The sequence below is a fragment of the Xenopus laevis genome, chromosome 5L, assembly GCF_017654675.1.
Source record: "Xenopus laevis strain J_2021 chromosome 5L, Xenopus_laevis_v10.1, whole genome shotgun sequence".
Taxonomy (NCBI): Eukaryota; Metazoa; Chordata; class Amphibia; order Anura; family Pipidae; genus Xenopus; species Xenopus laevis.
Window position 1 is genome coordinate 28,873,015 of NC_054379.1, and position 27,036 is coordinate 28,900,050.

Here is a 27,036-nt window from a genome sequence, read left to right on the forward strand (position 1 = left end):
GTGACCGCATTTATTTTCCTGAAACCCCAGGTTGGTGCACCTAATAGGAGAAAACTGCACAGGCCCGGGATTCTTCCAGAGAGCACCACAATGTGATCATCTTCCAGGTTCTTCTTCTTTCTCACGGCTGTGCACTCGCAGTAGTGCCAAAAGCCAAACTATAACGAAAAAGTTGGCTATTTCGTTCTACTGTACATACGTCTGCCCTGGGAAATTTGAAGAAAGAAGAAGCCGGAAGACTATCGCTCCATGGTGCTAGCTGGAAGGTAAGTACATGCGATCAGTTGGGGTGCCTAACTTTTGGCACCCCCAAGTAAAAAGACCTTTCCTTCTCCTTTAATAGAACAAGTTTTTACTGAACCTTTAATGACCCTTTAATAAAACTGGCTCCAAGTTGATACAAGTTTGATACAAGGAAGCCTGCTAATTTAAACCCCCTGCAATTTATGCATATGTGAAAAAGATAAGATACAGCACATATCTGGCTCACGTTGTATATCTCTTATCATACTGAGCAAAGAAGCGTCTGGAGATACTTCCTGCATCTGTAACTTGAGTCTGTGCCGCTCTAAAGAGCACTCTGAACTATTTTCCATTAATTTGTGTCTCCTTTAATTGTGCCTTGTATAGGGTGATAGATGAGGTTTCTTTTAAGACGAAAGGAGTCTCATTTTTTTTTTTCTAATTGTTTTCTTATGCTCCAAGGTTTATTGCTATGTTTCATGAGATAACTTGCTATACAGAATAATAGAAGATGATGTACAAATATATATTTATAATTATATGCAAAGCAAAAATTCTGACCGTGCATGAACCCAAGCTGAAATTTAAAACTCTTAAAAGTTGCTTAATGTATGCAAATGTATTATTTGTAAAATAGAATTAAACGCCATTGTTTTTTTTAATATCCTGCTAATTTCTTCAATAGTGTGATTTGCTCAGGATCAGTGTGTTTGCCACAGCTACAGATTTATTTTTCAGGTCACTGAACCAGTAACCCTTGTGGGCAGGGTCGGACTGGGCAGACGGGACACCGGGAAAAAACCTGGTGGGCCCCGGCTCTTTTGGGCTGCTTACCTTCCTCCCTGACCCCGGAGCGCAGAAAAAGGTACTCCTGTGTCTGCGAGGGGGGGGAGGCGCGGGTTGCGGCTGGGATGGGGGCTCTGCGGCTGGGGGGCCCGGGAGATGGTGTGCTGGCCCAGTCCGACGCTGCTTATGGCTGAGGGTACCTTATCAGATAGCATTTGTGTACCTGACTGTATAGTGTTCTGTTATAGGAGGAACAGCTGTACTGTTATGGTTTAGTTGCCACTATGGAAACATGGCAGCTAGGGTTCATTCACCTTTAATGCTTCCCTTTAACAAATCTTTTTGCTTCCTTTACAAGCAATCCCATGTCTTCACTGTCTTTTTCCTCTGGTTCTGGCATCCAGTCAGAGTCTTCATCAGTATTGTCAAAGTCCTCCTCATCATCATCTATGAAGCTGTCCTCCAAGTCATAGTCATTGGGTTCTCCATCATTATCACTGTCATCATCCAAACCACCTTTTCCTGTTAAAGAGAATACAAAAATAATAATCTAAAAAATTTTTTAGTGACCTGCAACACAACACAGAAACAAGTAAAAGTTACTAAAACATTTAAGGGGATTTAAGGTGCGCACTTCCGGGTTAGCGTTTTTGACGCTGGTATTTGACGCCCAATGTCATGATGCTGACGTTGGACGTCAAGCGTCATGACGTCACTACTTGGCGTGGGTTCAAATCTTTTGGCACCAAATCCTTTTTAAAAGCCAGATTTGTCATTTTGTCAATGCCCAAGCTAGGCTTCAGTTTACTATTCCTGCTTAAGCGGATTTTGACTTTGATCTCCTGTTTTGTTGACTTTCGCCTGACCCTTGACTATGATTCCTGCCGCCTGCCTTGAACCCTTCGCCTGACTACATTTTCTCTAACTCCTTGCCGGTACCTCGCTTACGGACTTGTTTCTAGCTACGCACATCCTTGTTGGTTTCCACAGCACAAAGCCCAGGGTCCCAAAAGGGCGTCGGTGAACACTGGAATTCATAGGGTCCACCTGTGCATTCGAGGGTATCCATCACTGCACAAGGTTCCTGATAACGTGACTGTTACATTGGCTTTCTTCTGCTGACACCAGCAGCCAGTATTGATGAACTTAGTCAGGAAAAATAAAATCCAAACATAACCATAAGTTAGGGTCCCTAACTTGCAGGGAAAACAATATGTAGTGTGTAGCCCTTTTACTACAGCTAGTCGAAGAAACGTTAATGGCTAAGGGAATCTGCTTAAAGGGGAAAACTCGCTTTTAGTTAATGTTTACTATGTTATAGAACGGCTAATTCTAAGCAACTTTTCAATCGGCCTTCATTCTCTCTTTTTTATAGTTTTTGAATTATTTTCCTTCTTCTGACTCTTTCCAGCTTTCAAATGGGGGTCAATGACCCCATCTAAAAAACAAATACTATGTAAGACACATTTATTGTTATTGCTAGTTTTTATTACTAATCTTTCTATTCAGGCCTCTCCTATTCATATGGCAGTCTCTTATTCAAATCAATGCATGGTTGCCAGGGGAATTTGGATCTTAGTAGCCAGATTGCTGAAACTGGAGAGCTGCTGAATAAAAAGCTAAATAACTCAAAAACCACACATTGCAAACTGTCTCGGAATATCACTTTTTACAGCACACTAAAAGTTAATTTAAAGGTGAACAACCCCTTTAATATCAGACAGGTTTTGTGTATCAAAGCCTTGCTTTGTTGACATGCAACCCAAAAAAGACAAAAGGTAAACCTGTGAACCATAAAAGCTTTAGAGCTGACCCATGCTTCACAAGCTGCCAAGGCCTAATGAGAACATCTCTTATTCAGGGGATTATTTATCAAAATCTGAATTTTCCTGATTTTTTAATGATGAAATAAAAATTCCACAATTTAGCCTTATTTATCATTAAAAAAACAGTGGGAAAACAACGGGAAAAACAGCAACTTTTTTGTTACACGAAAAATGCTTCATTTTTGTATTGTTGCACAAAAACCTGAATTTTTGACGTCCGAAAAGTTTTAATTTTTTGTGAAATCGGTGGAAAAGCCAGAAATGTTCGGATAATAATACGAAACCCAGCACAGCCCGTAATATCTTCAAATTGCAAAAAGGACCTCTGCCATTGACTTCTACAGGTTGAAGATGGAGTATTTTCGGATTCCTCGGGGTATAATGCATTTCAAACTATTTTTTTTTCCACTAAAAATTAGTATTTTATAGTAAAAAAGCTCAAATTTTTCGAGTTTTTACCGTACAGGCTTTAATAAATAACCCCCTCAGATTCCAAATAGTGATTGAGATCTCTGCCTGGTGAATTACAAAAGGCAGAATAATTACTTCCACCCCTATTCTCTTTGAACACCAGTCACCTCATCCCTAGTTTTAAGGTGGACATCTTGGAGAACAGTCACATTTAATCTTGAATAATTCTTTTTTTTATAAAAAAAATTGTGTATACCATAGGTAAGAATAAAAAAATGTATAAACACATGAATGTCGTATGGCATCATCCCCTTATGGTTGACATGTGGTGTGTTACTCTGCACAGAAACATAATTATTTATAGGTCACATTCATCCCTGTAGGTTTTTACACATCATCTGTCAATGTCTCGGTGGCTAGTGATCCGCAAGGATCAACTGCAGCTATTTCTACATTTAATTCTGTGCAGGGAACGTGCACCACATGGCAACTACGTCCATAGGCGGATGGTGATTTTTTTGTTTGGGGAGGCTAAAAAATAATTAAGTATCTATATGCAATAAGTCAACAATAGACTTAACAATAATTATTTTCTAATTTTGTGTCATGCATAAATGGTCTTAACTTTAAAAGTACAACAACATTTTTTAAACCCTTTTAAAAGAAAGATGCACTTTGTAGCACGGCAAGGTGATATAAAATACATTTTTATAATACAAAATATTCTTCATTCAGTCTCATAGCTTTCCCTCTGTTTGAGCACTTAAAGGGCACCTGTTGGGCAAAAATATTATCCTTGGGCAAAAATATTATCCCCAACCAAAGGTGCGGGCTAATAGAGCCTGCACTCCGGTTGGGGGTTACTATTTTTTTAAAAAAAAAAACTTGCCCCCTGCCAGAGATTGGACACCCGCAATGGGAGGGAGCTCACGGTGAAAGCGACCATATCGTACATAGAGCATGCACATAAAGAGTCACGTGCATAATGAGTAAGTTCGCTCATTATGCACATGCGTGTGCCCCAACATGGCCCGATCATCAGGGCCGCCATCAGGGGGGACAAGTGTCCCGGGCATGAAGTTGGGCCTGGATCTTTCAAAACCGCAGCACTGCCGGGCCCCTCCTTGAGAGCGCCAAAGCCATACAGCCATTTTCTAAGTCCCGAACAGCCGAAATGCGGAAGTGCCGAAAAGCCGATGACCTGAAGCCACGAAAACAGCTGAAGCCGAACTCCTGAAGCGGCAAAAGACCAGAAGTCATGAAAACAGCCGAAATTGAAGTCCTGAAGCAGCAAAAAGACCCGAAGTCACCAAAGCAGGCGAAGTTGAAGTCCTGAAGCTACGAGTTCAATTCTACTGAACAATTTGTGTGTTTTTTTTTTAATCCCCTTGCCACTAATGTATTATTTTAATACTCTATAGGCCCCTGCCACCGATAATTTTTTTAAATTATGGGCTCCAATTTGTTTAACTTGTAAGGGGGCTAGCACCAATGTTTTTTTTTTAAAAAGATATTCTTTGGGGCCACAATTTTTTTAACTTGTAAGAGGCGCCCTGGTGCCAATTTTTAAAAAAAAATATTTGTTGGGGCCCCAATTTTTTTTAACTTGTAAGGGGGGCCCTGGCAGCAATGTTTTTTTTTTAATTATAAGGGGGCCCTGACCATCAATAGCTTTTTATTGTGTGGGGGGGGGGGTTACTTTTTTAGCGCTGATGTCTGTGTGATCTTTGGGCAGGATCTGGCTTGGGTGCCAGTGTGGGCAGGGCCCAGGGGGCCCCGAAGATTCTGTTGTTTGGGGCTCCGTGATTTCTAATGGCGGCCCGGCTGCTCGTACCAGGAGCTCCCTCCTGGTGCTGGTGGCCTTGCGCTGGTGTGTGTGGGGGGAATTTAAAAAAAAAAAAAACGAATGTTACCCTCAACCGGAGTGTGGGCTCTCTTAGCCCATACCTTGGGCTATAATATTATTTCCCAAAAGATGCCCTTTAATATTAGATTAATTCAATACTCACAGCTACCTTACTCTCAGCTCCCAGTATGTTATTTTCTTCTGTCCCACAGGGACCAGCAGGCCCAGCCCTCACATCACTTCAGCACACTTCATTTGCTGCATTTCCAAAACTTTTTAAGCCCCCAAAATAACCCCTCCAACGAAAACATTCCCCCATAAATCCCAGTAGAATTCATATTCCTGCCTCCCCACACTCCGTTCCTGGCAAGATTAACTCTTACAGCCACAAAAGACTCCTTGTCTCAACCTTAAGACTTGTGTCTGTATTAGTATTTTGTATTCTAGAAATCCGCAAACAACTCCTTCAACTCACATATACAACAAAATCATATATAAAAAAAATGCAGCCACATTTAATACATGAATAGCAATTATTAATAGGTTATATTCCACACCTTCTGCTGCTCTGAGCTTCAGTTTCCCTGCACTGTAGATTTAGCTCAGTGTATGCCCCTCCCCCTGCTGGCCGGGCAATTGTTCTTGGAAGCAGGCCAGGGAAGAGCAATAGATTCTGAGCCTAGGAACCAAGGAACAACTCCTGAGACATTAAGGTGGAGTATATCAGGCTTGATTATTACTGTCTTACTTCTCTATCACACACTTTCCACTGAATTTTGACAGTGCCCGTGCTACATTAATCGCTTTTAATCGATTTTTAGTTAGAACCTTCTCCAGCACAATATTTCAGACAAGGTAGGGTACATTTACAATGGACAAAGGTTTGGGAAGGCTTAGCCTTCCCAAGCCTTAATTAAAATCCGCCTATGACTACGTCCTCTGTGACCGAGTTCCCGCGAGGAGTGCAGTCAATGACGCACAATGCGGAAGTCTATTTGTAGACATGTACCTGACGGACTCATTACTTTCGCCTTGACAAAGACTTTTTAACTCATATGAACTCTGGTCATTTTTATATTCATACTTTTCACCTTTTTAACTATTTAAATCAAATACCAAGTTCTCTTTTTTAATTAATTATTGCACTGCACTTTGCTGTACATATTAATTGGAAATTAATTTCCACACTGGTTTATCATATGCACTTAATTACAAAATGAACTAATTAAGTATGTATTGAGGTAATTGTTGGATGAATTGGTGGAGTAATATTACGTTTATACTATATAGGAATTAATTAACTGTACTTTTGATTGTAAGCTACGGAGGTAAATTAATCTCTTACCACATATTTGCACTAGCACTTTTCAATAAAAGCACAGCACTTTATCTTTTTATTAATTCTAGTTATGAACTTTTCAGCTGCTAATTAATTGTGTAACAATTGAATTAAATTGATATAAGAATAGCTGTTTGCAGGGGTTTCTTTTTCAATTTTCCTAATTAGTTGCTTTGAGGATCCCATACTGTCACTCTTCAGAGGAGAGCCAAACAGAAGCACAACTTGCAATTGGCCACCTTAAATACCTTTTCTCATGATTGGACACACCTGACTATGAAGTTCTAGGCTTAACGAGCTAATCCAATGAACTAATTTGGTGTTGCCAGTAATCAGTATTGAGCAGTTACATGCATTCAAATTAGCAAAAATACAAGGGCACAGCCAGTTTTTCACATTTGATTTAATTTCATACAACTGAATACTGCGTCACTAAAAATCTTTGTTCAGAATACACCCCAGTACTCAGATGTTCCTTTTTTTGTTGAAAGTCGATTATTATTCAGGCTGAGAGGGGTTTCCAAACCTTTTCATATGACTGTAACTGCCTTCTATAAGGAGGTAAGCAGAAGCTTAGACTTTAGAGTGAAGTGGATATGATCTACTTAGATTTTGCTAAAACATTTGACACAGTATCACAAAGAAGGTTACTGATTAAATTAAGGAATATTTGCCTTGAGCAAAATATTTGTACATGGATAGAGAACTGGCTTAAAGTTAGTACTGTCTCTCTCTTTTTTTCTGATGATAATGAATTGTGCAAAACTAAGTTTCATGTGGAATGTTGCTGCTTTGCAGAAAAATTCTATTAAATTGTAAGACTGGGCAGGTAATTAGCGAAGCTCAATATTTATAAATGCATAAATGTTAGTTATGCACTAAAGCCTGTCGGGGGCATCTGTTATTAAGAAGGATTTGGGGATTGTTAGGATCATAAACTGTTACTGTAAACAGTGTCAGTGGCGACTTAATCAAATAAAGTACTGGCATTAACTAAACAATGAAAATATAATTTTGCCTCTTTAGAGATCCCTGGTAAGGCAGTTTTTGGCCTCAGTCCCTAAGAAGGATATTAGCAGTGCAGAGATGTACACCAAAACTGGTAAAAGGAATGGAACAATTCAACTTTGTGGAAAGACAGGGATAAAGTAAAATATTACCTTTCTTTGGTGCCCTTTTCCGTAACTTTCTACCACCTTTTTCTGAAAATGAAATAAATAAAAGAGTTAAAGCACCTTTATTTATAAATACAAATATATATAATCATTTCTTTGGACGTCAAGACCATACAGATTGTGCTACAGATTGTGTTAAAGTAAATTTCCACCCAAAAATATATTTTGCCTAATAAAAGAAAACACAATTCTAAGAAACTTTGCAATTATTTGGGGGTTGATTTGCCCTTTAATGTATACAGCAAATATAATTGTCATCCAATCAAACAATATTACATAGTAATCCAAATACACGTAATCAGGCGGCACTGCATAATATATCTATTTATATAAATAAATAGCTTTGTACCATTTATTTGTTTTGACAGGCAACACCATGTTATCAGATAAAATACATCATTTCATAATCTCCCGTGGCAACCATTCAATGGAACAGTAAATGCCTGTAACCTCTGGTACAGTTACAGATTTCAGCAGGAAAATGGCAGAAAAGCACCTGCACTGTCAATTTTTGCATTAAAATTAATAGGAGCCAAAGAGGCGATGTGTTGTGCTTCTCAAAGATCCGGAATGTAATGTGCCAAAAAATACCTGAACAAAGGTTAAAAAAATAATTTTACCTGGAGGTTTTGTGTGTTTGTATTCCAATTTATGTTGTGGATTTTTCCTGCAAAAAAACAAAAAAAACAAAATGAAAATTATGTAAATTATCACAATTATTTGCTATAAATAACAACAGTAATTATACATAATTAATATTTTTCTGCTCCATTGCATAAGGCTGCACAAATTGGTACACTGCACATGTATCAACATAGAGAAGGGGATGGGGGGAACATGGTGCCCAAATAATGTGGCAGGGCAGTTAAAGAATCAATATGTAGAGATTCTACATATCTATCTATCTATTTCCTAAAATAAGGTTCTTTGAAATATAGAGGGATTATATTTATGTACCTTTCAGAATAAAAAATATGAATTTATGATTGGCATTCACAAGGGAACACTGACAACCACAAAAGGTTGTTAATTCCTTTAAGGGGAAGGAATAGTATTTAACAATTGGGGGTGCCAAAAGTTAGGCACCCCCAAGTGACTACTTTTACTTACTTAACACCCGGGTCGCTGCTCCTGCTTCCTCAGGTCTTCCTGAGGCAGTGCATGCGAAGTAGAACGAAAAGCCGAACTTTAACAGAAAAGCTGGCTGCGCATGCGTCTGCCCCGGTAAATTTGAAAATTGAAAAAAGCAGACAGAGGATCTCTCCGTGGTGCTCGCTAGAAGAATCCCGGGCCGGTGTGGTTTTCTGCTGAGAGGAGCTCCGGCCCGGGAGTCAGGTAAGTAAAGGTAGTTGTCACGAACACAGTACTTCCAACCGCACGTGACTTTAGGTGTGGCTATCAGGGGTCACTCACTCAGTCTCTCACCCACCTTACACACAGGTTAGACTAACACAAAAGCACCCCAAACACCAACCAACACCCACAAAACTCATTCGCTGCCACCATCTATCATTCACAGGCGATAGAAACCTAATGTGACTATTCCCCTGTTCTCTCTAACAGGTAATAATTCACAATACACCTACTGATTCAACAAGTACTTCAGTATGCAGAGGGTTAAGGCTCAACTCTTTCAGGCTAGGTTCGTTTAGAGCATCAAAGACAATCTTATTAAATTCTCTTTAATATTATAAAAGGTATAACAGTGCAAAATACAAAAAGATGTTACAAAAGAGACATACATTCAATAATACAATTACAAACAGTTGTAAAATAAAAGGGAAAACATGGAAAACCTATACTTAACTCCAAAGATATAGAATTCCTGGTCCTGGAGGCAAGGGGAAACAAACGGGATAACTTCCAATCGCAATTGGTCCTCCAAAGTAAATCCAAAGTTTAATCAGAAGAGCTGACTATTTATCAGTGATTTCAGGGCATCAGGTAACTGCACACTCCCCCTCCCTCAGGAATGTAAGGGGGTGTGGCCTAGCAGGACACAGATTGAGTTTTTATGACCTCCTGTGAGTAGGAACTGGACCAAGAATATAATGACCATAACTCTCCATTGGAACATAGGAGAGAGATGATTTTATATTCATTGGTTATTAATTCTCTCTGGGATTCCATAGATACTAAACATCAATACTTTGTGACCTGCCCCTGCCCAGATATTCACATCTAATATACAGAGTACCAAACCTAGTCATGTTTGGACTTGTTGGAAAGATGAAATTGCCTTGAACCCATCATCAGTTTTTTATACTGTTGGTACAACAGGTATGGGTTCTGTAAGGATAAATATATTGGAGTATACATTATATGTAACCTTTACTTCACCTTTGAGGGTCTTGCTGGGAACTTTAAGTTCTCACTCCTTGGGCTTCCCCCCTCCCCATGGAATGGCTCTTATCAGCCAGGGTATGGAGGAGGGAATTACAGCTCTGACCCCTCTGACCATAGTGAAAAGAGGCCTGTTATGTGTCTGATTTAGATGTTGGCAGAAATATTTCTCATGATACCTTGGCCTGTTTTATTAACTATTACAGGCCTGTATCATGACACCTCCCCTTTTTAGAGTGAGCAAGGGGAGATTGACTTACAGGTCACTCTTAACCTTGCCACAATAAAACATAAATCCATAACCATAGCCAGGTCATTATCGAAATATCCATTCATGTTATACAGTATGAGGGATCAGGCTACCTCCCCGGCCTAAAGTCTTGTTCCTTGAGGGCTGTATCAGTATAATCCCAGGTACTGGACTGGTTTGATGTAGGTATACTTCCCATTTTGCCTCTATCTGCACTGTCTCTGGACAGAGTGCAGGTTTGCATAGTAGGCAATGGTCTATCACTGCTCTCCTCAGGCATCTGACCTATTCCTCCCACCTTGTTCACTGAGGGGCCCTCCAGCCTATCTCTAATCTCCCATTCCCTGGGCCTAGACATAGAAACTAGCTGGCGGCCTCCCACCTTGTTCACTGAGGGGCCCTCCAGCCTATCTCTAATCTCCCATTCCCTGGGCCTAGACATAGAAAGTAGTTGGAGGCCTCCCACCCCCTTGATGCCACCCTGGTCTCCACTGACCTGCTTAGTCTTGGGTTGGCATAAACCACTGGGCTTGTCCTTAATACTCTGGACTTCTGGAAAAACTACTTTGTTGCTATCTGACTTGGGAGCAACTCCTGGTACTGTCAGCCTTTCCTCCTTAGTACTGACCACCTGACCGCCCCTCAGTACTGGTTCTGGCATGAGGGCTATTCCTGGCCCACTACTACCATCACTCTCCCCAGTCTGAGTGGCATTATCCACTAGGACCCTACTCTGAGTCCTAACCACCTGTCCCTCATGCTTCTGCACTGACTCCTGAGCTTGGCGTAGCTGCTGACCCCCACTCAAGACTTCAGGCATTTTGGGTACAGGATCAGGGATTACACGCTGGAAATCCCTCACTGCCGGTATACTACCGGGCTGCACCAGGGAGACTCCTAGAGGAAACCTCTCCTCCCCCTCTCCCTTCTTATCCCTACTTTGGGACAACACTGGTTCAGGCACTGGTTGACTCTGGCTCCTGCCTCCCAGTCCTCCCTCCCAGTTACTTTGCTGCATTGTACTTTTTACAATTACCTGTTGAGGTGGGTGGCCACACTCCAGCGCGGCTGGACCTAGTGAGACCTGGTCATAGGGCACAAAAGCAGTTATCATGTAACCCAAATCATTCCCCAACAAGACATTTACAGGAATTTCATTAGTTACACCCACTTCCCTTAGACCTCTCCCCGCACCCCAATCCAAGAAAACTTTTGCCACAGGCACCTTTGGGTGGCTCCCACCCACTCCCTTTATGGACAAAGTCTTTCCAGGTATAATGTCCCCAGTGTTTATCATCTCTGGACGCACCAGAGACAAATTAGAACCTGAGTCTCTTAGTCCCTGAGTCACTTTGTCCCCCACAATCACAGACTGCATATGATGATGTAGATTCTCAGGCTTACCAGACACAAGCATCACAACAGGCTGTCCAGGTGAAGTTGGTTCCTTCTTATGTGGACAGCCAGTCCTCACATGGCCCATCTGGTTGCAGGAAAAACATCGGCGGGTATCCTTTTGCCCCACAGCTGCAACAGACCCCCCAAAATATGAATTCTCACCAGACTGTGGACTGCTTTGTGCGATTCCTCCTGTTGATCGCTCCTTGTAGCTTGGTACAGATGCTCTGCGGTGCTCTGGCATCCGACTAGCTGCATAAGTATCAGCAAGCTTAGCAGCCTGGTCTGCTGTTTTAGGCTCCTGGTCCATAACAAACTGCCGTACTTCCAATGGACATATGTGTAGAAACTGATCTTTGACCATCAAATCAGTTAAATCCTCAATTGTGGTAACATCCAGTCCAGAGACCCATTGCTTAAAGGTAGTTTTCAAACTACTTAGGATATCTGCATAGCTGTCAGCAGGGCCTTTTTGTAGGGAACGAAACCGTTTCCTATATCTTTCTGGAGTAAGATTATACCGGTCAATTAAGGCTTGTTTGATAGCATCATAATCCCCATCGAGCTCTGGTGGTAAATCCACAAAGGCTTCCAGGGCTTTGCCTTTTAACCCTGGGGTAAGGTACTTTGCCCATTGTTCCCGGGGCAGTTGGTACTGTCTACAAGTCCTCTCAAACCCACGCAGGAAGGTGTCCATATCTCCATCCTTCTCCATGGTCGGGAATTTGTCATGGGAAATATGGAAAGGATGGGCCACCCTGGGTTCCATGGACGGTAGGTGTGAGTTTTGTTGCTGGAGCTTTGCTAACTCCAGTTGATGCTGTCGTTCTGCCTGCCTTTCAGCTGCTGCTGCATCTCTTTCAGCTGCTGCTGCATCTCTTTCTGCTGCTGCTGCTGCTGCATCTCTTTCTGCTGCTGCTGCTGCTGCATCTCTTTCTGCCTGTTGATATTGCAGGATAAGTTGAAGACGCAGCTGGGGGTCATCTGAACCCAACAATTGCAAAGCTGCTTGCAGGGATGAATTCCTGTCATCCTGCCCACTGCAGCTAGAACTGTCCTCTCGCTGAGAGGATCCAGGAACAGAGTTCATCACTGGGACATCCTGAGTTGCATAGTCTCCTGACTCAGGTGTGTAGTTCTGCTGCTCCTTTTCCACCAAGGCACAAATCAACATTTCCTTCGATTTGTCCACTACATCAATTCCTCTTTGCTCACAGAGATTGATGAGGGTCTCCTTGGTCTGCCTCTTGTAAAATGCTGCCATCTTGCAACACTTTGCCAAAATAAAAGATAGAAAAGAAAAACAAGAAGGGAAGGGAAACTGTTTGCAAGTATGTCTTAATAAAAATAGTATGCACTGAGTTTGTCTTTGAAGACTGTATACTCCTCGCAAGGATTTACAGTTCTTTAGTGCAAGGTTTAATGACTTAACCCAAGCACTAATGCTCTAAATAAAAAATATGCCACCGCTGCCTACCAATCTGTCACGAACACAGTACTTCCAACCGCACGTGACTTTAGGTGTGGCTATCAGGGGTCACTCACTCAGTCTCTCACCCACCTTGCACACAGGTTAGACTAACACAAAAGCACCCCAAACACCAACCAACACCCACAAAACTCATTCGCTGCCACCATCTATCATTCACAGGCGATAGAAACCTAATGTGACTATTCCCCTGTTCTCTCTAACAGGTAATAATTCACAATACACCTACTGATTCAACAAGTACTTCAGTATGCAGAGGGTTAAGGCTCAACTCTTTCAGGCTAGGTTCGTTTAGAGCATCAAAGACAATCTTATTAAATTCTCTTTAATATTATAAAAGGTATAACAGTGCAAAATACAAAAAGATGTTACAAAAGAGACATACATTCAATAATACAATTACAAACAGTTGTAAAATAAAAGGGAAAACATGGAAAACCTATACTTAACTCCAAAGATATAGAATTCCTGGTCCTGGAGGCAAGGGGAAACAAACGGGATAACTTCCAATCGCAATTGGTCCTCCAAAGTAAATCCAAAGTTTAATCAGAAGAGCTGACTATTTATCAGTGATTTCAGGGCATCAGGTAACTGCACACTCCCCCTCCCTCAGGAATGTAAGGGGGTGTGGCCTAGCAGGACACAGATTGAGTTTTTATGACCTCCTGTGAGTAGGAACTGGACCAAGAATATAATGACCATAACTCTCCATTGGAACATAGGAGAGAGATGATTTTATATTCATTGGTTATTAATTCTCTCTGGGATTCCATAGATACTAAACATCAATACTTTGTGACCTGCCCCTGCCCAGATATTCACATCTAATATACAGAGTACCAAACCTAGTCATGTTTGGACTTGTTGGAAAGATGAAATTGCCTTGAACCCATCATCAGTTTTTTATACTGTTGGTACAACAGGTATGGGTTCTGTAAGGATAAATATATTGGAGTATACATTATATGTAACCTTTACTTCACCTTTGAGGGTCTTGCTGGGAACTTTAAGTTCTCACTCCTTGGGCTTCCCCCCTCCCCATGGAATGGCTCTTATCAGCCAGGGTATGGAGGAGGGAATTACAGCTCTGACCCCTCTGACCATAGTGAAAAGAGGCCTGTTATGTGTCTGATTTAGATGTTGGCAGAAATATTTCTCATGATACCTTGGCCTGTTTTATTAACTATTACAGGCCTGTATCATGACAGTAGTCACTTGGGGGTGCCTTGCTTTTGGCACCCCAATTATAAAATGCTATTACTTCTCCTTAAGGCACAGTTTTGCATGTTAAAAAACAATGTTCATTTAAGGAACGTTCATCAAAGCATTTTCGCATGCGCTAATAGGCATATCGCAAGAGTAATTCTACATTACCGCAAGGTGGTATTCTAATTGCATTACTAGAATAGAATTAATCCTACGCATAATTCAAAAACATCCTTTAAGCGATAAAAGCATGAAATAGTGCAATAATTATTGTGAAATTTAATACCTCCCAGGAGTAAACAACATCAGATGGATTAATAGAGGAAGATGTAGTGAGGAGCTTTAGGGCAGCAATTAATTGCCTTTTTGAGGAGCCTTACCTACAGCCACTAACACATTTTTAAGGTGCCTTGGGCAGGTCCAAAATGCACTACACTCTGTGTCAAGTTTCCCAGGTAAAGGGAAGACTAGAATGCTGTAAAAAGAGACTTATACTCTGTCAGTGGCACCCCAAATGTCTTAGGTGCTATAGTTTGCACTAATTATGTGTGACAATATCAAATGGCCTAATAACCTACAAAATAATGTACAAAATAATGCATTCTATAAACAACACTGGCAGGTAATGTTTCATTGTCTGAACAATTGTGGCTCTTCTCACTTATTAGAAACCACATGTGCCAAATACACACATGCATAATAAATTCCAGCTCAGTGATTTATTAAACGATGTTCTGCGTCCTGAGTTGCAGCAGGTAATGTCACTGAGGGTTCACTGTGTCGTGATTAACGTCAATATATGGGCAAGATTACATTTATTTAGCTGAAATACTGCTTGTTTGCATTCATTTGGCTCTAGCATTCCTACCAAGGCCTTAGCAACCCTTACTCAAAACATATATCTTTGACAAGAACTTCATTTTGGCTTCCAAACAGAATCTTCATGTATTTTACAGATAAATGGAGCACAGCAGAGCCTTGTCATTGAAGACTAGTACAAGGGAAGTTGGCAGGTGACAGTGAGTAATGCTTTCTCAAGCCTGATCCAGTGATGTGATTAGAAATGACTGGCAGAAACCTTTGTGAAGACAATGGGGCTCAAGCACAGCATGGAAAAAAAAGCATTAATCGGTAAGGTATAGAGCAGCAGGAGGTGTAGCCCATATTAGGGGCCTAAGGCAGACAGTAAGGATAGGGTTATCTGCACCTCCAGGTGCTGCACTTATCCCTGAATGCCAGATTTGTCTAGGGGTAAATGCTCCTAGAATGAGCACTAAGAGGCATGCATTGGCACCCAAATGTGTACTCTTGCACTTGAGGCCCCAAGGGTGAAGAATGACCCCTATGCTAAAAAAGTGCATCATTCAAATTGCTAGATCTGCTGTTTCTATTGGTATTCCCCTGGTATATACAGAGAAAGGGTGAAGATAATTTGTACTCTCTCTCCTAGCCGCCCTGCCTGAGCGCTGTGTGGATGCCTGCGAGGATACAAAACTGATAAAAAAATATATCAACCTTCTACATATGTTGTTACAGGAGTGACTTATGGTGTTTATCATAAATAAATCAATACATCATTAAATATGTCATTTTTGTTTTGATTGCTGGCTTCCCAAATCTACTTCAAGCACGACAAATACATCCCACAGCAAAATAAAAATAGCTCTGCTGACACAGCCATCAAGTTTGGACGAATCTCATCAACTTATAAGTTTTTTTTCCTGTAGTTCTTGCACACAGCGAGACAGATTTATAAACTTATACAATATATGTATTTATTAATTAATTAAAAAAAAAAATATTTACTAAACATTTATAAAAAATATCTCCTTCCAAAACAAAACATTGTGATTCTTGGCAAAGGAATTGGAGCTTTTGGAGTGGAAATGCGTAGAAAGCATAACAATAATATATTTCGGACTATCTTATCAGTGTCATTAGATGTGTCGGCAATTAATCAGAGGCGCTGTTTGGTATATTAAGTGCTTATGGGTTATATCATGACATTAATGTTCTGGGATGGACAAGGATTGCGTTAAGTCAGGAAAGACCTTTTTTTCTCAGATTGTGTAACAATAATGTGCACCCATGGAGATGCTAATGATGAACAAGATGTGTAACGTGCTGTGGAATATGTAAGTGCTATATAAATAAAGTCTATAATAATAATAATAATAATAATAGACCTTAGAGAATGTTATAGAATAATCAGTCAGATGGAATATTCCACAAGCAGTGGCAAAAGGCCCATATATTTCTTCCTAGTTGACTATGGAGGACAAACAATACTTTACCTCATTGTCTTTATATCTAATTAAATGTATACTGTAATGATTGTATATAGGTGCTTCTGTGACACCAGGAGGAGCCTGAAAAGTCCCCAAATCAGGGACAATTCAAAGAGCCAAACATCTGACAAGAGACTGCAAATGCGCTTGCAGGAATCTTGCTTAGAAGATAACAGCGTGTGATTTAAAGTGTTTTGTCCTCTCCTCCCAAGCAATTAATCACCAGTAGCATCAAAATGCTGGAAATTGATCTATGTGCCACTGCCCTTAACCTTGGAAATACTTTGTGTCAGCATTAATACCTTTATCAGTATATCCGGCAGGTTTACAGGCCCTTATAGGTTTAAGTCAATTAATCTGCTGAATGCAGCCCATAATTCATATAAAATGCTCGGGTACCTCTGGGAACTCTGAAGGGCTAGGCATTCCTTGCCTATTGTCCTATACTGACAAACACCTGTCATAGAGGCACCCAAAAGTAATGAACGTGCATAAAATAAACTCTCTGAATTGAGTTTATTATATGAAAATAAATCAATTAAATATACACCGGTTTGGCAAAAATATTTTATAGATCACATTGTAATGCCTGCTGGTTTCCACATGGTGGATTGCAATATGACTTTACAGAATAAAAGTAAAGTTTAGCAAATATAAATGTCAACTGACTCACCTTGGCAATGTTTCAGTTGATTGATTTTGAAGATTTTTGTAAACTAGTATTGAAAGCTATTCCCTTCTCAAGCTTGAATTGCCACAATGCCTTAAACATTACTGTTATTCTCCCTTTTTATCAGAATATGCAACGGGGCTGTTGTATAGGAATCTTGGCTGGAGGAGAGTCGATTACAAATACAAAGTTCCAAAGGAACTCTTCGTCAGGGAATGGAGGAGGGAACTGTAAGAAACCGAAACCAGTTTCAATAGGAATTAAATTTACAAATGACTTATCGCAAAGTTGAATAACTAATTGAAAATGGCAAATTAAAGTGTATATATAGGTAAATGTCTTTCACTTTGTAAAAATTAATTTATATATATTTTTTTTTATTCGTTCTTTGGGTGGACATCTAGCTTGCAGCAGACTCCTGGGGGCCGATTCACTAAGGGTCGAATATCGAGGGTTAATTAACCCTCGATATTCGACTAGGAATTAAAATCCTTCGACTTCGAATATCGAAGTCGAAGGATTTAGCGCAGATAGTTCGATCAAACGATGGAAGGATAACGATTCGAAGGATTTAAATCCAACGATCGAAGGAATATCCTTCGATCAAAAAAAGTTAACCAAGCCTATGGGGACCTTCCCCATAGGCTAACATTGACTTCGGTAGCTTTTAGATGGCGAACTAGGGGGTCGAAGTTTTTTTTAAAGAGACAGTACTTCGACTATCGAATGGTCGAATAGTCGAACGATTTTTACTACGAATCCTTCGATTCGTAGTCGAAGGTCAAAGTAGCCCAAAAAAACCATTGAAATTCAAAGTTTTTTACCTTCGAATCCTTCACTCGAAGTTAGTGAATTGGCCTCCTGAAGTGCAATATGGTGTCGCAAATTTTTGTGTAGTAGGACACAATCTCTCCAGGAGCAAACTTCATTCACATAATATGGTCCCGTTTTCCTACTAAACTAAAAATTGTGACACCATATTGCGGACCCTGGTCACTGAACTGGGCACATATGAAACTATAGGAGCTTGTGACAAACTTGAGAAGGTCTGGGGAGCCTGGTGTGATCTGGACTCTCTAAATTTATCCTTGGATTTCTAATCTGGTGGAGTGAGTATACCAGGTATAAATTCAGTCATCTAGAGTCCATCCGTACCCATATATTATTATATTAATGTACACTCTAGTTAACACCAATTAAAAACTACTGTAACGGATTGTGTATGTTGCTTTGTTGTGTAAAAACGAAATAAAAAAATATAGCTTAAAAAAACAGCACTTTTCAGTGGAACATTTTTCTGTAGAATTCGGAATTTAGGTGGGGTTACTTAGTAAAAAGGAGTAATGTTTGTCTCAGTTCAGACACAGGAACAAATCAGCAGCTAGACGCAATTAATCACATACAGTTGGAATGATGACATTTACTAGTAAAAAATACACATTAGTGAAGTATGTTACTACGTTAAACAGTTTTGTTTGAAGGTAACCAAGGTAGTAAAACGTGGTTTTAATACAAGGGCATCTAAATGGATAATAATGTCCTTTCCTTGGTCAAAAGTAGGGACGACTCTGAAATGCAACCCACATACAGACACATTATGTCCACCCTGCACCAAAGAATGACGATATGTAAATGAGATTCCTCCAAATGGAAAGGCATCAAAAGGAATAAACTGAGAGCGTTTGTTGAGTCTACATTGTGAGAAGACTAAAAGTCTGCTGCTTGATTATTACAGAGGAGATAAAACTTTTTACAGCACATTATGAAGTTCTGCACTGAAGTTGCTTCATACAGTATTTCCCATGCCCAGACAAACTACGTATCCAGATTAGTTGTAAAAGATCGTTTAAATTACTTATTATTATCTGAAAAAGACGGCATTAACACCCCCAACAAAGTGTCATATTAATTAGAGTAAACGATTGAAGACTTTTCTTCAAAGATACAGCGATTTTAGCCGTTAAGGTTCCGGCAAATCTATCTGAATTATTTTAGGGGAGGGTCCAAACAAATCAACAAATGTATCTTTCACTGCACTCTATATCTGTCTGACAAAGCAAATGCATACAAGTAACTTAATATTTCTGCACAAAAAAAACGTATGCCACGGTAGATAACATACCCTTGTTAAGTAGGAAGGCAAATTAATGTTTTCGAATCAATCGAGCTGATGATTAAATAAGCATGTTTGTGATAAAGTAAACAGTAATAAGGATGTATAAGACAGGAACTCCGAGCCTTTGAAGAGTGCTTCAGCAAACACTCAAAGACTGTCTAAATGATGACTAACAACCAGGAATTAGAATTCCTAAATGCATTCTGCTAAGCAACTAATGATGTTCAACTGTTGTCATAAAATCTACTTTTTCATCAGAGTCCAAGATGCTGAAGGATTTGTATGTAATGAGTAATCAAAAAAAAAAAAGGTTAAAGCTTACAGGATTTAAAATACATATTTATACAGTTATGGAATATGTTATCCAGTAGCCTGTGATCCAGAAAGATGCGAATTACGTCCAATAGAAAATATTTTGATCAAATAATTCAATTTTTTTTAAAATGATTACTTTTTTTCTCTGTAATAATAAAACAGTACCTTGCGCTTGAGATTACTAAAATATAATTAATCCTTATTACTTTACTAATACAAGGTCTACTTTTGGTGATGTTGTCCCATTATGATCTACATCCATAAAAGCATTGTTAGCATTCTATTCCATGGAAATATGACTTTAATATTGACTTATGAGAAAATGTATTTATTGCTCTACACTTTTGCATTATGTATCACTTCTTCCTAATCACGTTGATCCCTGGCTCTTGAATACTTAGATTCTCAGCTGTTGTTGGGCTATAGCTCTCAACATGCTTTTAACTTGATATTATGTTAATGGATATTATGTTAATATATACCGCTGGAAGATTTCCAGTGCAATAGCCAACCATCACTGGTGAGGACCTTTTTACAAATACTGGGACTACAAATTGAAAGATGAACAGTGTTTACAGATAAATCTTAAGGATTGTGAAATAAGCGAAAATAACTTCGTACTGTATTAAAATAAAACCGTAATCTATAAATAATTCTTTTAAAAGAATAGTCTTTTTGTTTAATAAAAAATGAAACCATATTGAATTATTTTTTAGAAGATATTTGCACTTTATTTATATTTTAGGGTTATACAGTAAGTATTTTATGTTAAGTTTTGAGCCACACAGTCGTACAGAACATCTCTCCTTTGTATATTGCAGCATAGGAGCTTTAATATTACCTGTATAATCTTGTAAAATCTTTCTGGGAAACATACGTCTCATTTATAAGGACAAATTCAGTGTGTAAAGTGCAATTTCAGGCATAAATGTCATGTTTTTAACCCAGAATAAAATATTTTCCCCATAACTCCAAACAATTGCACCTGATGCATCAAAACGTGTTCACTCATAACTGCACTGAAAATGTTTTAAGCGTCAGCATATCCAGTGTTCACAGTCAAAATTATGGCTGCAACTGATTGGAGTTACTACCAAATTCAAGATGGTATCAGCTCCAGGGTTCCGCTGTGGGCAAAATACTAAAATCCTCCCAGTGTTCTATAGTCCATAAGTATAGAAGCAAATAATCTGAATGTTCTGCATAAAGAATGCATCTACATGTGACTTTCACATTAATGGAGTTATTTATCAAAGGTTGAGTTGTATTTTACCTGAATAATTCGAGTTTTCAAGGGTATTTTTTTAGTCAAAACTCAAATTTTCGAGTTAAAAAAACCCCCAAACCTGGAAATAGGTCATGTAGAAGTCAATGGCAGAGATCCTTTCATTTTGAAGATGAGTGTAGCCTTCATGATGTTTGAGTTTTTTTCAGTGAGTTTTGCTTGAAAACTCAATTAATTCGAAAGAGTCAAGGTTTTTTTTGGCGACAACTTGATCAATTCTGATTCGAGTTTTTTAACATTCGAGTTTTTTCTTAAATTAAAAACTATTAGCATTGTGAGTTCATTCAAGGTATAAAAAAAGCTCACATAACTCTAAAACTCGACCTTTGATAAATAAACCCCTAAGTATCAGTGACTGTTCTGTGACTAATCTTCAGTTAAAAAGATAGTTAAAAGAAAACTGGCTTCAATACTGTGCAAAACCCAAATGTAATGAGAAAAGAAAAAAACATTAAAGGCTGTACTTATGAAGTGAATTGTACTTTTAGTCTGGAAAGTTGAACATTAAACGTAAGCTGCTTATAAACCATGAATAAGAAGTAATAGAGACACCAAGCACCAAATGTATTAATTACAATACAATCCAACACAAGGAAGATGGATTTATAGGTTATGCTCTGATTCAATAAAACAGTTGATATACAACAACGTTATATAAAATAATGCTGAAAAGCAATTTATTGAGCCAAATTAGTTTTTCTCAGTGTAATTAATATAAATATAATTCAGTTCCAGTAACAATCTGCAGAGAAATATCCTGGGGAAATTTGCAAAATCCAAAAGAACAGTACAAAGTCGCAATCTTGTGCACACGTTCATGCACACACACTGGGAACCTGTTTTTTATGGGAGGCACAGGGTGCACCTTGTACCTTTGAACTTCCCTAAAAATAAATTAGGCCTTAAATGATGTATTGAATGTTGTGAACTTACTGTACTAGCAGAGAGGTTCAGCATTCCCAGAATATTAGTGAACCAAGCTTTTAAAGCTGTCCGATGGAGCGCCCCATCGTTGGTCTGGTTAGGCCATCTTTTGAGTTTCAGCAATACTAAAAATTCTCAGTATGCTCTGGGCAGGTAAGCAGAAAACTATGTTTATGTGTCATAGAAGCTGATACTAAAGGAATTAACTTGTTACTGCCATGTAAGGCATATCTGACAACTAAACCTTTTCCAACAGTGACTTGTGTTTTCTTTCAGCAAACTCCTGCAGTTCTTTCACATGATTGTTTATGAGTAATGGCATGGTTTGTGACAGTCTCACATACAGGCAGTGGTATGCTTAACTCCAGTTATGGTTGCCATATACCTATAGTGAAGAATGGTGGCTTCCTGTTGGTGGGCTGCTTGCACTCAGCATGGACTGCATTGCATATCTTAATCAGAAGGATGAATGGGTAGTTAAATATTCAGGGAGAAAATTCCCCTTCCCAAATGCAAGGCCAAAGTAACACTGTTGCAGCTCAAGAACAAAAAAGGATTACCCTCCTGCAGTGGCCTACTCAAAGCCCTGATATCAACCTATTCTGCACTATTTTAAAAACTAAGCACAACTCAACCAAAACCCGCTGGCAAACTATCAAGGGCCCTGTCTCTGTTACCCGAACCTGGCCAAAACCTTAACCCAACCCTGGGCCCTGGCAAACCAGAAGTGATGTTACCCTGGATGGCAAATCAATCAGGTCAGGGGAAAACTTTACTTCTAGAGACACATTCATCAAGGGTCGAATTTCAAATTCATGTGAGTTTTTTTTAAACTCCCTAAAATTCGAATGAATTCGAAATTCAACTTGCTGAAATTGATTAATAAAATCGAATTTTTAAAACTCGAAACAATTTACACAACCTGAAAACTCGAATCGAATTAGATACCACCTGATTCGAGTTTTTTTTTGTAAATAAATTGAATGTGAGGAAGGTTGCAAACATCTCCAAATTGATCCCTGGACTTCTCCCATTGGCAGGTTTTAGGTGGCAAATAGTCTATTTCGAATGACTATTCAGAGTCATTATCAGAGTATGATAAATCACGAAAATCTAATTTTTTTAAAAAACTTGAGCCATAAAAAAAAAAAAAAAAATCGAAGATTAGAATTTTCAATTTGACCCTTAATAAATTTGCCCCCTAATGTCAGGTGATGTAAGCCTGCAACTGGCAGGTCCTGAGTGGGATAAGCACGAACCACCCACGTTTAGGGAATTGTGGTCTTTCCACCCAATACCTGACCACTTTGCGGGTATTCTGCGGGTACCCCACCCGGTGCAGGACTCTATGCGCTACAAAATACAAAAACATTTTTTCAAACATAAAATGATTATATAATCAACCAATGTTTCCATGTAAGATTTATTATTGAGTAAAATAAAATGAGTAAAATGAAAAAATCGGTCAAGATTTAAGTACTTCTGCAAGTGAAGGACATGAGAAGTCTTAGGGATGAGATAAAGTTTAGGACATGAGTTTTTATTTTAGAAACATTTGCAATCACATTTTACAGGTTGCGGATAGATGACCCTCTTGTGTGCATAGTGGCTGCCTGCCAGTCCAATGAATTAAAATGACAAAATGTAAAATTAATTGAAATGTGTAATGACCCATCAGAGCCTCAATTTTAGTGGCTTTGTGTTTGCAGATGTAATTCTGCTCTCAAATATTTTCTTTTGTGCAAAGTACACGAAAGATCTTTCTATAAGACAAATGTAAACTCATATATTCCTGCACGCGTGTTATTAGCTAGGATATTCAGCCCCTCATGAATACAAATGTGGCAGCAGGTTCTATATTTACAAGCAGATTTAAAGCAGAAAAAGATGTTTCAAGCTAAATGTGACACATGCAAGAATCATTAGACAGGTTCAAAATGTGCTCATATACATTTATGTGTCATTTATGTATATAAAAATGTAAAAGCTTTTTGCTTATGGTGTTTAACAGAAAAATGTTTTTAGTGCAAAACAAAGTGCACATAAGCAGTAAAGGGTGGGTTCTGTTGTATATTGCTTTAATCAGTTTCATTTTATTCGATAGCATTGGGCAAATGTCTTAAAGAGATGCAATATAATTTCTGACAGAAGAAGCAGAGAAAATGGCCAGGAATACAGAGGTTTCCACATATTTGGTGAGTAAGACCACAGCATAGGGCTCCAGTCTTCTTTCCAACTGGCTCATCTTGGCAATTTAGCCTTGGGTATACTGCCACTGCCTTCATATGTTATGCCTCATATAAACAACACAACTCTTTGCTAATCTTACATTTTTTGTTAGGGTAATATAATCAATAATTTTCACATATTCCTAGCTGTTACTGTGTGTTCGTGCTCAGATATCAGTAAAGATATGAAAGTTCTAAGCAATAGAGCCTAATTACTTGTACTCAACCCACAACAGACCCTAACTCACAAAACCGTAAGCCGCAAAATGTTGCCATTGTAGGACCTGCACCCACTCATACCTGCATCTTCTCGCTCTATATGCTACTTTTGTGAGCACCTCTAGTTCCAAGACAGGGAATCTTCTGAAGCAAAGGGGAAAGGTATGTCACCAGTCTGACCTAAACCCAACCACGACCCACAATGATCCCTCAAATATCAACCTGAACCTGCCTGACCTGAGGGTCCTCCAGGTTTTGGGTCAACCTCACACATTGCTAACATGGTTGTTTCTTTAATGCAGTAGCATTATTTAGAAGAAAGTGTTATTTAGCCAACATGTAGATAGAGAACCTTTCACTATTTCAATAAAGGGACAGCAGAATTTTAATTTAAGTATCAATCAAGTGATTTTTTTTCCGTCTTTTACCACGTGCCACTGCTGCTGTATATGTAAACTCATTTATGTACTATTATGTCTTTTTTAATGTTGTCCATGTGTGTATTTTTCTATGTTGTTCAATTGTACAGCTCTGTGTATCAAAGTAGAGTTTTATAAATAAAGATATACATGCATACATAAAAGCTGACGTCATGCAAGTGCAGTAAAGGCAGCCCTGTATAAAGTGTACAGTTGCCACCAGGCCGGTGCTGGTATTACAAATTTACCGGTAATGTAGCCGCCGATAAATCTGTACCACCCTGAAGTTCAGCCCCTGACCTGCCCTTGATCTGCAGCCTTAGAGCAGAACTAAAGCTTAACTAAAGAAGTAGGCTAGAAATGTTTTGGCTGTCTGTACCAGCCCAAGGCAACCATAGCCTTTTAGCAGTAAAGATCTGTGTCTCCAAAGATGCCCCAGTAGCTCCCCATTTTCTTTTCTGCTAATTCACTGCATATGCTCTGTGCTGCTGTCACTTACTGAGTTTAGGGACTGACTCACATTATACAGTACACATAGAATAGAAATGTCACAATATAAGGCTGATTAGTAATTAATACAAATAATTTCTACATGGCAGCACAGAAACCAGTGCAATTAGCATCAGAATTTAATAATCAGCCCTGTAGCATCAGCTTATATTACAGACAAACCTCATTTTCTGCTGGATAATTTGCAAGGACCCCTATGCTTAGCTTCTTAACAGCTGCTCAGAGCCCACTGAGCATGTGAGTGTCACCGACACCTTCCAATATGGTGACCCCCTGTGATAAGCTTAAAGTCCTGGATCATTGATGTTATTGAAAAGCTGAAACTTTAGGCTGGTGCAATAAGTCCAGTATATAAAATATGGCATTTTTAGCCATGTTAATTTTTAGGGTTTAGTTCTCCTTTAACTAACCCTCCCATCCGCCCTAAACTTGTCTTTCCTCTTCCCTTTTCTCCTTCCCTTGATCCTTCTGTGAAGACGGTGATATCATAACCCCCGCCTCTACATCACAGACCACCACTTTTGTGGCTGGCCGGTAATTTTAATCTAAAAAGGTGGCAACCCTAATAAAGGCTTAGACAAAGAACCATGTACTGTATGCAACCATGTTGCCATGTAGGTGCTTATTGGCAGCAAGGCAAATTATAAGGTTGCACGTGAAATTCTCTAAACCTGTCAAACCAACAAAAAACATCAAGCACAATGATTCTCTGTATATAAACCAAATATGTAAATAATTAAAACCGTGTTTTTTTAAGTTAGTTATGGTGGTATAGACGTACACCCTTATAAATTAGCACAGAACAAAGGCTATTGCAGTGTACTTGGCAAAGCACAATGACGTTAATCATTTTAACTTCCCCGTAGAATATAATGAAAAATGACTCCACGGCTCTTCTTTTTCGGATGAGATACAGGAAATCATCAGTGGGAAACAGCTTTATGTGACAATTACCGCTTGAGCGATTTTTCAAAGTCACAGACCTAATACTCTTCCATACATCATTCAGTACAAGGTAAAAACATCATGTTTAAGTTTCTATTGCTTTGACCCCACTGTAGTGTATATAGTGAATAAAGTACCGAGGAGTTTCATGACCATATAAAAGCACGAGGCCGACGGCCAAATCTTTTTATACAGGTCATGGAACTCCGAGGTGACTTCTAATATCCTCATATTTTGCAACTGGGGGTACTTTATTTATTATAATACACAAGTTTCAGTGAGTCATGTGACAGAAATTACATCATAACTCAACGTTTATAAGGATATAATTTACACGATATTCATGCCTTTTGTGTATTATATCTTAATATACCTTCTGTACATACGTATATTTTAATATATACACAGATGCAACCTCTTTAAAAGTTCCAAAAAGCATTGTAATTTTTACAATGCATGAGAACATGGAAGTGCACTATTTTGATCCTTTAATCAAATAGCATCTCTAGATATTGCAATCTCTATTAAATAGGATCTCCAGAAATTAATGTGTGGGCCGGCCCGAGACCCGAAGCACCTGTGGGTCGGACGTGTTTGGGCCAACTTCCGCACATGATTTCTGGGTTTAGGGCAGGTTCGGGTTGATCGCTTCCTTCCGCTCTTCCTGCTTGCGAACTGACTTCTGCCTCTGACAGCCTTCCCACCACCTTTTGTGACATCAGAGATGAGCGGGTAGGATGCGAGTCTATAAATAATGAGGCCGGGTCGGGTTGAGTTCTGGTTGGGAAGGCTAGGGTAACGGCTG

At 39.2% G+C, this 27,036-nt stretch overlaps 2 protein-coding genes across 5 annotated transcripts in view; both read right to left on the reverse strand.

Moving 5' to 3' along the window:
* Positions 1-596: 596 nt before the first annotated feature.
* aplf.L (aprataxin and PNKP like factor L homeolog) overlaps positions 597-27,036 on the reverse strand; it is a 136,756-nt gene continuing 110,316 nt past the window's right edge. For 3 of the 4 annotated variants that reach the window (XM_041562632.1, XM_018262804.2, XM_041562630.1), the window contains 3 exons: positions 8,247-8,293; positions 7,612-7,653; positions 597-1,551 (listed from right to left, as the gene is read on the reverse strand). In XM_041562632.1, coding sequence (XP_041418566.1) covers positions 1,346-1,551; positions 7,612-7,653; positions 8,247-8,293 — 295 coding nt within the window. In that variant the 3' untranslated portion in view covers positions 597-1,345. Of the gene's footprint in view, positions 1,552-7,611; positions 7,654-8,246; positions 8,294-17,272; positions 17,499-27,036 lie in introns of those variants that run through there. The other variant, XM_041562631.1, reaches the window with a different exon arrangement.
* Positions 10,067-13,238, reverse strand: LOC121393619. Its single transcript, XM_041562629.1, has 2 exons — positions 10,602-13,238; positions 10,067-10,517 (listed from the first exon to the last, which is right to left on the reverse strand). The coding sequence occupies exons 1-2, from the start codon at positions 12,879-12,881 to the stop codon at positions 10,329-10,331; spliced, it is 2,469 nt and encodes an 822-aa protein (XP_041418563.1). The 5' UTR covers positions 12,882-13,238; the 3' UTR covers positions 10,067-10,328.

What these genes read in the sequence shown, in the direction of transcription:
- LOC121393619 (XM_041562629.1), bottom strand. Translation starts at nt 12,881, where the DNA reads ATGGCAGCATTTTACAAGAGGCAGACCAAGGAGACCCTCATCAATCTC. An exon ending in AGGGCCCCTCAGTGAACAAG is followed by an intron (nt 10,518 to 10,601) that starts GTGGGAGGCCGC and finishes TCAGTGAACAAG; the next exon opens with GTGGGAGGAATAGGTCAGAT.